The 14,199-nt window shown below is 46.9% G+C and overlaps 1 protein-coding gene across 3 annotated transcripts in view; it reads left to right on the forward strand.

The window, feature by feature from the left end:
• The window catches only part of LOC126535674 (uncharacterized), a 372,872-nt gene that overhangs the window by 342,257 nt on the left and 16,416 nt on the right, over positions 1 to 14,199 (forward strand). For 2 of the 3 annotated variants that reach the window (XM_050182479.3, XM_055073267.2), the window contains exon 19: positions 11,180 to 14,062. The exons of the other annotated variant lie outside the window; for it this stretch is intronic. In XM_050182479.3, the coding sequence (XP_050038436.1) occupies positions 11,180 to 11,791 (612 nt within the window). In that variant the 3' untranslated portion in view covers positions 11,792 to 14,062. Of the gene's footprint in view, positions 1 to 11,179; positions 14,063 to 14,199 lie in introns of those variants that run through there. 3 annotated transcript variants of the gene reach the window in all.

Below are 14,199 nucleotides of genomic sequence, written 5' to 3' on the forward strand. Positions count from 1 at the left end.
CATGCGCGTTGATTTACTGATTACTTGGGATAGCCCGAAGTTTAGACATGCACTCACGAACTCGCTAGCCAAGTTGTTTCTTGATAACGTAGTTGCTATATCAGACCAGTCTATGAAAGGAAAATTGAAATTGCCGAAAAGTGGACTGGGCGAATTTAGACAGGTAGTGGAAATGGTGCACATAGCGTCATGCAACAGTGGCATGAATGACGAATAAGTGCTGGGTGGACGACAGCAGATACCGATTAGTAGGTGTGCAAAGGTAGCTTTACAGCAAACCGAGAACATTTTTAAGGGAGTTGTTAATTCAACGGGAGAGCAAAGTAATTGGTGACGGGCTGCGATCGATGAGGGCACCACCACCACGTAGGTTGTTCTACCTGCCTTTACGAAAGTTCGCATAATTATTGAAGGCAGGTAGGATTTTTGAATTGTTGACTGAGGAGTTGAGCCACGTTTCAGGTAACAGAACTATTTTAGAGCTACATGAACACATGAGATCACATAAGAGGTCACACTTAGCAATGGCACTGTGTACGTTAGTAAACAAGAAAGATAAGGGAACGTGGTTCTGTTGGAGGCAATGGTTGAGTGTAGATTGTTTGAGAGTCGTGGGAAAATGCTAGTTTGATTTTTCAACAACTTTTTCTGTAGTAGGGTCAAATATATAGGTTTTGTTATCGCATAGAAGCTTGTCGAAGCGGAGCTTCAAAGGGCGCTTGCATGGATTTACCAAACTGAACCAAGTGCCTTCGAGTGAGACGGACAGAAGGCGAGAAATCTTCGCTGATGCCATAAGTTGTGCCCTTTAGCTTACTTCCTAAAGACAGCAAGTGTTCTTTTTCTTTGAAATGAGCAAGTCTAGCAATAATTGGTCTTGACCTATCCTGATGGAATGTACCTAGTTGGTGAGCACACTCGAAGTCTTGTACTTGCACAACAGCGCCGAGGTGCAACTTGCAGTGTTTGATTAATAGTTTTTCTGAATCCTACCAGGTTTCGTTTTGTGCATCTTTGAGCCTGTAAAATATAAGGTTGCACCATCTAGGTATATTTTCTTCGCCATCCATGCGGGCCGTAAATCTCTAGATTTGAAGACATACAGTCGGAGCTAACAGTCCGTATGTTATCCACTTGTCTCTGCAATGTTGCAAGAGATGCACAATCCGATTCAATTTTAGTCTACTCTTCAAGTCGCCAAATGTCTTTTCATGGTCAGTAAACATCACCTGGATTGTTTTTAACTAGTCAAGGATTGTATTTTGTCCAGGCTGCAGTTCCTTTAATGCATCGAGTAGTTCAGCTGTGGAAGGTCCAGGATTTGTCTCGACGCCACCGGCCAGCAAGAGTAGTTTGACCACTGCACATGCACAATCATGAGCAATACAACATAGGACTGTGGGTCTGGCAGCACAAGTAAAGCGTGGTAACTACTATGTTTAGCAAATAGGCTGTAACGATTTGTTACCTGCATGAACAAGAGGGTGAAGTTAGGGCATATTCAATGTGCTGTCAGACCCACCGAAAGGACGAGTATTTCGGGCTTGCTCTCTTGCACCAGTTATCCTGGTTTCTCTTGTCATCTGGATGCGTAGCAGATAGGGTGGGTGTAGATATAGGGGAGGTGGCTGCATGAGCTGCGTTGACCAGGGTGCACCGTTTGCTCCTGGAATTCTACCACTCCACAGAGGCAGGTTCAGGTGGAGTGCTGAGTGTCCCGTTGCTGAGCAGCATTGACAGCTATGGATTTCCGGGTCGATGAGTTGGCCATCGAGAGCATGCAAGAGATGAGGCCAGAGTAGTACCAGAAACTGCGTGAACAAGAGGGCAAAGCTAGGGCTAGACATCTTCGATGTGCTGTCAGATCCACTGGTCATGGCGTAAAATTTCTGCAGCGCGAAGCACTGAAGTGTGGAAAGAAAGGTAAAAAAAGTACAAGGGAAGAAGGATTGGAAGAGGGCAACATGAGCGCTGTGTTGTCCTTGCAACACAGGACAACATGAGTATCCGTTTCGTCCTCTTGCAAACCTTCATTCCTCTTTGACCTTTGTTTCTGCACTTCAGTGCTTAGCGCTGCAGAAATTTACACCATAAATACTCGTCGATGGATCTCAAGGCTGGGTACTGGAAAATAGAAGTTGACAAGAGGGATCGCGGGAAGATCCCCTTCATCATGCCAGACGGACTCTACGAGTTCATTCCATTTGGCTGGTGCTTGGTGCCTGCAACGTTCCAGCGTTGTGTTAGCAAGGTTGGTGTAGCAGACCTGTCTTTTCAACTTGGATGAAGTCGGCGTCTTTTCCAGGAATTTTGACAATCACGATAGATGACTTGATATAGTATTAGAGGTAACAAGTCATCTGGACTCACTCTAAAGTCGGAAAAGTGTCGTTTCACTTATGAAGAACTTTTGTTCCTGGGCCACGTCATCAGCAAGTCTGGAGTCTGTCCTGACCCACGGAACACAACTGCCATCACTAAGTCCCGCGGCTCGTCAACAAGAAGTCTGTGTGCAGATTCTTTGGCCTGTGTGCCTATTAGAGGTGCTTTGTAAGAGACTTTTCGCACATCGCTGAGCCATTAACCTTTCTCACGAAATTGAACGTTGATTTCAAGTGGCAAGTGCTGCAAGCCGAAGCCTTCCAAGACCTTAAGCGGCACCTGCAGTCACCACCAGTGCTTGTCCACTTCGACCAAGACACTGACACCGAAATCCACACCAACGCAAGTAGCCCAGGCCTCGGCGCCATCCTAGTCCAAAGGAAAGACGGATTTAAGAGGGTCATTGCTTAGGCTAGCCAGTCGCTATCGAAAGTGGAAGCCATTTATTCTACGACGGAAAAAGAATACCCTGCCATCATTTGAGTTACCACAAAATTCCGCCCTTAGCCATATGGCTTCAAAGTCATAAGCGATCACATTGCATTGTGTTGACTGGCAAATTTAAAGGACCCTTCAGAACGCTTTGCACAATGGAGTCTGAGACTCCAGAAATTTGAAATCACCATCATCTACAATTCAGGACGGAAGCACTCTGATGCCGAATGCTTATCACATGCCCTCATTGACCCACTGCCGCAAGACGAGTAGCATGATGACGCTTTCCTAAGAACAATAAGCGTGGAGGACTTTGCTGAACAGCAGTGAAAATACCTATAGCTTAGAAAACCTTGTCAAGTACCTGGAAGGCAAGAGCAACGTTCTCCCTAAGGCATTTAGATGAGGATTGTCTTCATTTCCGCTGCAGAACAATGTGCTCAAAAACTTCTCACCAGTCCGTGCTAACTACCTTCTTGTTGTTCCCTCAGCCTTGCGTCCAGAAGTACTTCACGGCCTATGTAACAATCCGACAGCTGGGCATTCTGCCAGACACTATGGAGGATACAGGCAAAGTATTACTAGCTGTGCCTGACCACCGACGAACCATTACGTCAAGACATGCCGAGGCTGTCGGCAACACAAGATGCTACGGACAAGGCTGTGATGTGTGGTGCACGACGTGGTGCGGGGCTCGGGACGGTCGAGAGCAGACGACGCCGAGTGCACGCGCGCCGAGCTGGAAGGAGGAAAACGACGACGCCGAAGAGCGCCCGGCACGTGAACGCGCGGCGCAGGAAAGACAACAAAAAGAAAAAAGCAACCAATTAGAAAAGACCACGGGGCGTCGGGCAGCCAATCAGTAAATGCCAAATCGGCCATACCACAAGAAAAAGCGTGGTGCGCTGGCAGAAGGGGGGCGACACGCAAGAGGACACGCAGGGAGACGCCGGGGAGACGCCAGGAGAGTCCCAGGAAACGACGGCAGGAGGAGGCCAACCACCGGAGCGGGCGTTGAAGACGGGCCGTCGGGTTCCGGACCCGAGCCCACCAGGACTTCACCCGCCCGGGGCCTCCTGCCAACCTGTTCCTGTGCGTCGCCCGTCTACCTGAGCGTGCCGTCAGCTCCTGAAGGCCGGTGAGCTTTTGCGCCAGTGGGCAGGGCCAGCTGCCCGGCCAGAACGCCACCCCCGTCTGCCGTGCCGCCTGCTGCCCGAGGCCGGCGTTCGAGCTTCCGCGCCGTGGGCGAGAGGGGAGCAGTCGGGCTACGGGCCCGAGCTCTCTGCCCGGCCAGAACGCCGCCGCCGTCCACCCATCCGCCAGCGTTGCCTCGCCTCGCCAGAGCTGGCGCGCTCCCGGCGCCCGGTCGGTCAACCTACGCCACGACCTTTGGTAAGACCGGCGCCACTCCTTCTGCCAGCTCGTCGCCGCGTTGCCGCGTCGAGACTGCGACGCGTCCCCGCCCTCGTGGCAAGCCTGGACTCGCACCCTCGTTAAAGCCTTAAGTGTGTTCCTTACCGCAATGTGTTCTTGAATGTTTATTTTATGCATGCTTTCAATTTCTTTCTATTTGCTTTATGCCTTTTTTGGTTTGATTAAAAGTCTTTGTGTGTGTGTTCAAACCAACGGCTTTGTCCTCAATTGGGTTCTCGGAGGCTCCGCCTAAGAGAACCGTTAAAACATTGAGAACACGAACCTTTGGCCCCCATATTAGGGGTCGTCACGAACCTTTGCCCCCATAAGTGGGACATCACAAATTGGCGTCCACGCGACAGGACAAAGCCGTTCGTTTGGATTTTTTCTCTAAAGGCTAGGAACTATGGCTGCTAGCACACGAGATCTGTTAGCCCTAGCCGAACGCATGGGGCTAGAAGGTGCGGAGTTGAGGGCATGGTTGAACGAACAGGAGGCGCGTGCGCGAGAAGAGCGGGCAGCGGAGCGCGACGCCAAGAAGGAGGAGCTTGCGCTTGAGGAGAAAAATTTACGACTGCGGCTAAAAGTCGCAGAGGCAGAAGGCGCATATGTGGGCAAGAAAGAGCCAGAAATTGGTCTGTCTGAATTGGCCACCGTGGCCCAGCGATAGGGTTTGTATGGGGCAGACTTGCACAGGTGGGTGCAAGAGAGATGGTTGCTAATATGCGAGAAAGCCCAGAGGGAGCGCGACAGGCGAATGGCAGAACAGGCAGCTGAGAGGGAACGCCTGGAGGAAGAGCTTCGCAGGGTGCGCGTTCGCATCAAGGCACTCGCGGATGCTTGCTCCGAGGGGACAAGATCCGCGGTTGAGGATGCAGCACAGCAGTGCAGCGGCGACCCTAGGGCTCCCTCCGACATGGCCTCAGGCCTTGGCGAGAGAAAAGTGTCTCAAGGAGAGACAGTGTCTCAAGGAGAGACACATTGTAATCATGCCATTGTAGGCAAAGATACTGAGGTATAATCACAAGACAAGGAGCATATTGCTTCCATACCTCAACTAGTGCCGCGTGAGCACAGCGCAGGCGATGACTGGTTTGTACAAGGTTCAAACCTACCATGCATAAGCATGGTTGAGGAAACTAAAGTTAGAACCGAGCACCTAATACAGGCTAAACATAGTACATCGGAGGGTTCGCACGATGATCAAGATGAACCTGAAAATATCAGGGCTCTTGTGGAACCGTGTTTGGTTTCCACAAAAAGTATTGAGGGGTCTTTAAATACCCTTTGTGACACTATGCGCACTTGGGAGGGCTCAGGCATGTGTACCCAACCAACTTGTGGCTTTAAGGACTCAGAACATTCTTTGTGTTCTCATGCACTCGCGTGTGGTTCGACCATTGGCACTGATGCTGCAACCACACATTGCAATGTTGACTACATTAGAGCGCAGACAGTGACTTGGTCGACACCATGCAGATACATTATTGCCCGGAGCGATATGGTCATGAACTGGCCAGTGGACTCTGACCGAGAAGATAAATGTCTAGTTAGGTTGATATGGCAAAGGGTCACCTGAAGGAGCCGATGCTTCGCTTATGGCTCTTCACGGACTTTTGACCTCGGACTTGGTGATTTCAACTTAATGATTTATAGAGTGTGTTATGACAGCCTTTGGTGCTACAGTTTCTATTCTTTAGAGTTGTTGTGGTGTTTTTGAATTGTTAATGTCCTTGATCTGTATGCTCAGTGAACTGTGCCACTCTGTGAACTGCGCATTGAAACATTACAGTGCGTTCATGTGAACGGACAATGACTGTAGTGTTGTGAACTATGTCGCACACTGAGCGGCAGTTTTTCCTCAGAAAAAACTTGTTAAAAAAGGGGCTTGTGTGATGTGTGGTGCGCGACATAGTGCGGTGATCGCGACGGTCAAGAGCAGACGACGCTGAGTGCACGCGCGCCGAGGTGGAAGAAGGAAAACAACGACGACGAAGAGCGTCCCGCACGAGAACGCGCGGCGCATGAAAGACAACTAAAAGAAGAAAAGCCTCACCAATCAAGAAAGACCACGGAGCGTCGGGCAGCCAATCCGAAAATGCCAAATCGGCCAGACCAAAAGAAAAAGCGTGGTGCGCCGGCAGAACGGGGGGGACATGCAAGAGGACACGCAGGGAGACGCCGGGGAGACGCCAGGAGAGTCCAAGGAAGCGACGGCAGGAGGAGGTCAACCACCGGAGCGGGCGTTGAAGACGGGCCGTCGGGTTCCGGACCCGAGCCCACCAGGACTTCACCCGACCGGGGTCTCCTGCCAACCTGTTCCTGTGCGTCGCCAGTCTACCCGAGCGTGCCGTCAGCTCCTCAACGCCAGTGAGCTTCTGCGCCAGTGGGCAGGACGAGAACAGTCTGGCTACGGGCCCGAGTTCTACGCCAGCTGCATGGCCAGAACGCCACCCCCGTCTGCCGTGCCGCCTGCTGCTCGAGGCCGGCGTTCGAGTTTCCGCGCCGTGGGCGAGACAGGAGCAGTCGGGCTACTACGGGCCCGAGCTCTACATCCAGCCGCCCGGCCAGAACACCGCCGCCGTCCACTCCTGCCACCAAGCCGCCCACTTTTCCTCGCCTAGCCAGAGCTGGCGCGCTCCGGTCGCCCGGTCGGTCAGCCTACGCCGCGACCTTTGGTGAGACCGGCGCCACTCCTTCTGCCAGCTTCTCGCCGCGTTGCCGCGTCGAGACTGCGACGCGTCCCCGCCCTCGTGGCAAGCCCGAACTCGCGCACCCGTTAACCACATGCAAGCCCTAAGTGTGTTCCTTACCACGCCGCAATGTTTTCTTGAATGTTTATTTTATGCATGCTTTCTGTTTCGTTCTATTTGCTTTATGCCTTTTTATTTTTGATTAAAAGTCATTGTGTGTGTGTTCAAACCAACGGCTTTGTCCTCAATTGGGTTCTCGGAGGCTCCGCCTAAGAGAACCACTAAAACATTGAGAACACGAACCTCTCGCCCCCATATTTTGGCATCACAAAGGCCAGTAGGATTACTACAGCCAGTTGAGCCTACTTACCGACCATTTCAGCAAGTCGGGGTGGATTTGTCGAGACCCTTTCCAACATCAACATCTGGAAATAAGTGAATCGTCGTGGCAACAAGCTGCTTTCCACTATGCTGGAAGAAAAGCTCTGCTTAAAGGTAGTGTGGCCGAAGTTTCTAAATTCTTCGTCAAGGATATATTGCTGCGACTAGGTGCCCCAGAAGTCCTCATCACTGACAGAGGAATGACATTTACAGCAGCGAGTATACAGCGAGTATACCCAAGCCATTCTGTAATAAAGCCAGACAAGCCAGAGGAGGACAGCTGCCTACCACCTGCCGACGAATGGTCCTGCAGAGCCGCTGAACAAGACCCTTGCCGACATGTTAGCAATGTATGCCAATGTCAAGCACAAGACGTGGGATGCAGTGCTTTCATATGCAACCTTAGCTTGTAACATGGCAGTGCAAGAAACAGCGCAGGTCACCCCATTCAGGTTGGTTTACAGAAGAAACCTGACGATTACTTTTCACGCCATACTGCCGCATGTCGCTGATGGAGAGAATCTTTACATCCCCCCATATCTCTGGTGCACCGAAGGAGCCTGGCAGCTCTGCACATCAAGAACTGGCAGAGGACTGACAGCCAGCACTACAAGCTTCGACTGCGCTACGTGGAGTACCAGCCCAGCGACCGTGTTTTGGTTTGGACCTCAATACGTCGACGAGGACAGTGAGAAAGTTTTGCTGCACTATTTCGGAGCCTACGAGATAGTCCAACGTATTGGTGTACTGGACTGTGAGATCGTGCCAGACAACATTTCACAATCACCGCGGCACTGTACACGACCCGAAGTGGTCCACTTAGTGTGCCTTAAGCCATTCCACCAGTGCTGATGAATTTTGGGACTTTATTTCTCTGTTGCTTTGTTATGTTTTACTAAGTGTGCTTTTGTGTTCTGTTATATTTGTAGCATCAGGACAATGCATATTAAAAGGGGGGAATTGACACGTGGACATGTTTACCTTTCTCGGGAGACCACTTTTCACCTGCTAATAAATGTTAACCATTATCACTCAGTGCAGGATGTGTCTGCATGTCTCGGAAGTTTCGCAAATATTATTCATGATTCTATCCATCGTCTGTTGTAGACGAACCTTGTATAATCTGATTGCATGTGTGACGCGAATTGTGTAGTAGTTTCTGGAATGTGCGCGGGCACCAGCGAATATGCTGGAACTTTTGAGACTTGTGTATAAATGCTGATGCACTTTAATATTTTTTTCTTTCAGAATTACTGCCAGCCTTCACAGAAGGGCTTAGGCAGGAGTGGGACGTACATAGTAAAAGGGCAAAAATGCATAACAGAAAAAAATAACCAACTTAAAGAGATGTCAATCAAGCAAGAAAATCAGACACGAACAGCCAGCTTGGGGTGTTGGCTTCTGGCCAAAAAATGATCGAATGGCCTGCACATAAGTGCACTGTGCGTGCAGTAGGTGTGGTGACAAAAAGAAGAATGGAAAAAAAAGCAAATATATATGGAAAACCAAGGTGTCGGAACAAAATGTTCTTCATTTTGGTTTTAGTTTCGTTCCACTGAAAAAATTTTCCGTTCCGGTTCTGCTCCGGAACGAAAAAATTTTTTAGAACATTCGTAATGGTTAATAACGGTTTAAATTCGCATGCAAAAAATTTTAGAAGCAATGTAATGATATAAAACATTTATTTTTCTAAATAAGTGAATTATGAATTCTGAGATCATGTGCATTGCCTGGAGTCGAGGCACTAAGCATGATCTCAGAAGTAGCACGTTATGGAGTGTACTCGCCGAAATGTGAAACTGTTGTTCCGATAAAACGAACTTAAACAAACACAAATGATCGATAAAACTTTGTTGACAAAGTTGCACGCGTAGAAAACGAAATAAGCTCTTCAGCATTCATGCAGTCTTTTGCTACCATGCTGATCTGCTAGTGCACCAAGCCGCAGGCTTAGCTTAGTGGGGTGCTCGACCAGCTGTCGCTCGCAGTATCCCTGCCAGAGGTGCACGCCGATTCTGGCGTTGTCTGAGGTCAGTTGTTTTGGATTGCCGACTTTCCCCTTGAACCGAAATGTAATCAACAATATTTCGGTTTCTCTCCGATACAAAATAATAAATATTGTTTCAGTTACGTTTTCGTTCCAGTGAAAGATGTTTTGTTTCGTTTTTCGTTTTCACTCCGTTCCGACACATTGTATGAAACCAAATGCACGAAAGTATTGAGCACTATAGGAGCACCACCGGCAAACAGGTTAAAATCTGCTTGAAGAGGTGATCTTGACCCACAGATCACATTCTCAACAATCGCCAACTTTGCTCACCACTATCGTTGAGTGCTACTTGCTGAGTGCTGCTTGTTTTGCTGGGCACAAGTCCGCCCAGTAAAAAGTTAAATTTGTAACTCCCAGTTTTGACTCTGCATCATTCTTCACCATCACTACTACGTGACAATACGGTATGTTGCTACATTGCTTGAATGCTAATTGCATTACTGTCGACAGTCATCGCGAGATGGGCTCTGCTGTAATTTTTCGCAGTAGATACAGATTTATTTAGTTTTCACTCATGTATGTGCTGCACTCAAGAAATTCAGGCACGAGGTGCACCATCCTTATGCAAGTATATATGGCATGTAGCACAAAATCTACAATCATTATAGCACTCATTATTTCACCTTGGTATACATTACATAATGGAGTGTAACCAACTGAGTAGCTTCTTTTCTCCTGTATCCCAGAGTACAAACATACATGACGCCAGATAAGCGTGGTGTATCACGTGGGCACAAGAGGTGGAAACATGCATGGCAATGCTGGTGGGCCAGCAACTGACTTGCAGCAAGCACATTCCCACAAAGATCCCTCCACATAAATGGCAAAACACATTTCCAAAAGTGCATGCTTTCAGTGACCATGACAATCTGAAATTGTTATTGGCCAATAAACAATCAATCAAATGTAACTTAATAGGGAATATCATTAGAAAGTTGGTATTCTATGAAATAAAATTGGCGGCACATCAATTCTTTGGAGATGACGTGCGATGTTGATGCAATTAGCAATCTTTCTTATGATGGGTGATATGTTTTATATGTTAAGATAATCTTGAGATCTATCTTCATCCATTTGGGTGGCAAGACATTGGCAGTTGGATAGCCATTTTAACTTGCTATCCATCCAGTGGCCATGCTCAACACAGATGGCATGATATCGCTTGTTTTCCATAAGTAATGAAAAGAATTGTTATTATTACTGCAGCTGGGGTCTTCTCTGGCTCTCACCTCATGGCACACTACAACGGCACGATTGCCGGATAGCGATTTATTGGTCAAGTGGCCATGCCCAACGCAGATTGGGCACACCACTTTAACATAATGTGACCTTGGCACATCCATTCAGGCGCCAAAAATGGGCACATACCCTATGGTGTGTTTTATCTGCTAGGCAGGACAGTAGCCAACCTAGTAATGCAAGCTGTTAGGCAACCTGGATCACTGGTAGATATGGACAAACATACCACAAACTGGATTAAGTAATGTGGACAAGTTCAAGAGGACAACACAGGCACTAATTTCCAACTTAGTTTAGTTGAACGTATATGTGCAATTTGTTATAAACAGTGCACTTGAGCAAACACCACAAATCCTTGGACTATTTGCTAACCTCTAGCCATGAGTGAACCATGAAGTGCTTGTATTGTCAAAAGAAATTAGTCGGTGTTTTTTTTCTTTTCTTCACTAAAAATATTTTTTCACTCCCAAATGGCTTGTGAACAGACCGTGTTTAAATGCATAACAAATTGTCACTTCCACTATAGCATCTCTTGACAGCTTTGGGATATCAATTAAATACAGTTCAATTGCATCTTTCTATGCAGACTGTGAAAACAAACAGGAATATCTTGCGTTCGTGCCTGGCAAGCGGCCCCAGGCTGAAGCGGATAACATGGGTTGTGAGCTGCAAGAAGCTGGGGGCTCCGATCAGCATTCAGCAGGTGGCACTGGACATGAACTTGGCCTTTGAGTCGGGAACCCTGTGCGAATGTCCGCCACTTGTCGCTGCCTCCTGCTATGCCTCTGTTCCGGAGTCTGCTGCCAACGACATCTCAAGAGGTCTGAGCCCCCGAGCTCGAAAGAGCACACTCGATTTGGACAGCAGGGAAGTTAGCAGTGCCCCATCTGTACAAAGCCCCACTGGTGACATCTCTCTTTCCTGTCGCAAATCTGTCAAACCTCGATGTGTCGGTGGTGCTAGTCCTCTTCACTCGACAGAGACTGCGAGTAATTCTTCTATGTCATCTGAACAACTGCATTTAAAGAGCACCACCCTGCCCGTGGCACCCTGCTGTGCACTTGCAAAAACACTGCTCGAAGTGTGGAGGCCAAGCATGCACCAGACGTGGTACATGACACCGCGACAGTTGTGCCAGGGGCTTAAGCACTGCCTCGGACCAAACAGAGATGTTTGCGTCTGTGTTCGCATCGAGTAACGAACAGTGAGTCGGTGATGTGTGCTGGTATCGCACTGTTGTAAACACAGTTTGAAACTTCTTTAATGATCACGATCATTATCCTTGCCTTGCGACTATTTGATGGAGCTAAGTGCATTTGCTATTTCTTCTCTCATAAAGTCAAAATGTTACTGTTTTGTGCTGCTTTGTAGCACAGCAGTGCTACAACCCCATTGCTCACAAGTGCTACGATTTTGTCTTTTCTTTCAAAACGCAAGCCGTGAACATCATACTTTGCAGCTTCAGTATGTTTGTGTCTCATATAATATGTGGGCCATGAAAAAAAAAAAACGTAGCGCAGGCTGCATTCACGATCTGAGACAATGAAGATGACGCATGTGCACTAACCATCAACAGTATTTTATCACCAACAACCCATGTTTGTACAACCAAGTCACTGCCATGGGACGTATGCAAATCACTTCAGGAAAGCTGATTCCTTATTGGAAAGATGCTCAGAGGTGATTCTCACATGACCAGAGCACAATCACAATACTTTCTCTTACATATGCTCTGATAAACACACGAAACGTTAAACGAAACACACGAAAAGAAATGAAAGCAGGTGCTTCTGTTTGTTTTCCTTAGCATCAATTTATCTCACCAACTAGCTCAACCGATAAAAGTACAGTTGATCAAAGTTGTGCTCTGGTTGTGTGAGGATTCTTCTGAAAAGAAGCAGTCTTTGCCGAGGTGTTTCGTGTATGCCATGTGGCAATGACAACGTTGCAGAGGTGGCACAATTATTTTTTTTAGTACTCGTACGTTGTCATCCTTCCGTTTGTCCCCGTGGCATGATTGTCTAAAAAGTGCTGTAAGAACAAGCCATAGCATCCACACAATAACACAACAGGTCAGGTAAATCAAAATGATTGCCACTGTATTTTGCTCTCAATGTGGAGGGATTGAAATGCTACACTCTGCCTCAAAGCTGCTCTGCTCATGGCTATATTTTTTGTATTCTTATGGCATCAAATTTTTTTTAGAAAGTGTTCAGCTGTTATTTTTTTTTCTTTTTTTGCACTACTGATATAAACCATCTAAAAAGTTACAGCTGTGAATTAGTTCATTGATGATGTGCAATTGTTCTATGACAACCTCAAATGAGGAACTATAATATGAAGTTCCATTAAATCGTATCAGTCTTCTCATTGTTATTGCTGTGACTGTAAAAAATGGCTACATTAGTTAATGACTGCTAGTCTTATATTAATTGTATTATTGTAGTCAGAGCTCTGAAGTTGGGCTGCATCATAGTATACGGCACATGGATGGCTGTGACATTCTGTGTAAAATATCATGCAAGACGAGGCAATTAACTGTGAAGGATGAAGTTACTTTTTTCATATTGAGTGAGCATTTCACATACATATATGCCTGGCAAAGTGTGTGCTTTCTTATGACTAGGCGCCTGTGTATTGACATTTGTGCCAATGTTTGTGTGCAAGAACAGCTTTGTAAAGAATTGCATAGCTTTCTTTTTTTTCAGCCTTGACATGTTCCCGTTCGTCTTGTTAGTCACTGAGACAGTATAGAGCACATTCATTACGACAGATGTTCGTACCGTTAAAGAAGCCTCAAGTGGACTTTTCTTGCCTTTTTTTTTTTCAAAATTCATTTACGTTTCATACTGAGCACTATACGCAATTCTTTTGGTGAATGTGTTTTAACTTGCTTAGATGCAGTAAAATTGAAAACTGAGCGAGTTCGTCCTTAATGAAATGGTGAGAAACACAAAGATGAAAAAAAGAAGGTATGACAGAAATTACATTTTTTGTAATTGTGAATTTCTCTTTTCTGTGCCATGTCGTTGCGTACAAAAGCAAAGAACATGTGCCATTTTCTGTATTGTTTGTGCACTTCAAATAAAATGTGCTTTGAGGGTGCCTTTGAACTTCAAGCTGCAAATCTCATTTGATTTATTTGAATATATTCAAAAGCACAGCTTTCAACACTACATTATTTATAAATAATGTAGTGTTGAAAGCTGTGCTTCATCCAAGTGGAATTTTGCCGCATTTGATACCAGTGTCACATGTACACTTCTGATCGCTATCGGGGCCTCTGATTTCTTGATCGCGATCAACAATGGTTGCTGCTGCATGGCCCAATGATCCGGATCGAGTTATCGTCTGAAACTCGGAACATAATGCCTTGGCTACAAATGCAGATTTGCAAAATGAGGTTAAATTTGGACAATACTTGAATTTCGTAGTGTACTATTGCCAATAAAAAGGTTTTTTAAATGTTTTTGAGCTGCCTTCACTTTATTTTTAGCGTTTTTCAGAATACTGCGCTTAAGGGTGCAGATTCTGCCCGACCGCAACCTGAAGTTAGGTGCAACACCGGCATAGTCCATCACATGACTATCACTTGCCTCCACCAGA

The sequence above is a fragment of the Dermacentor andersoni genome, chromosome 7 (assembly GCF_023375885.2).
Source record: "Dermacentor andersoni chromosome 7, qqDerAnde1_hic_scaffold, whole genome shotgun sequence".
Lineage (NCBI taxonomy): Eukaryota > Metazoa > Arthropoda > Arachnida > Ixodida > Ixodidae > Dermacentor > Dermacentor andersoni.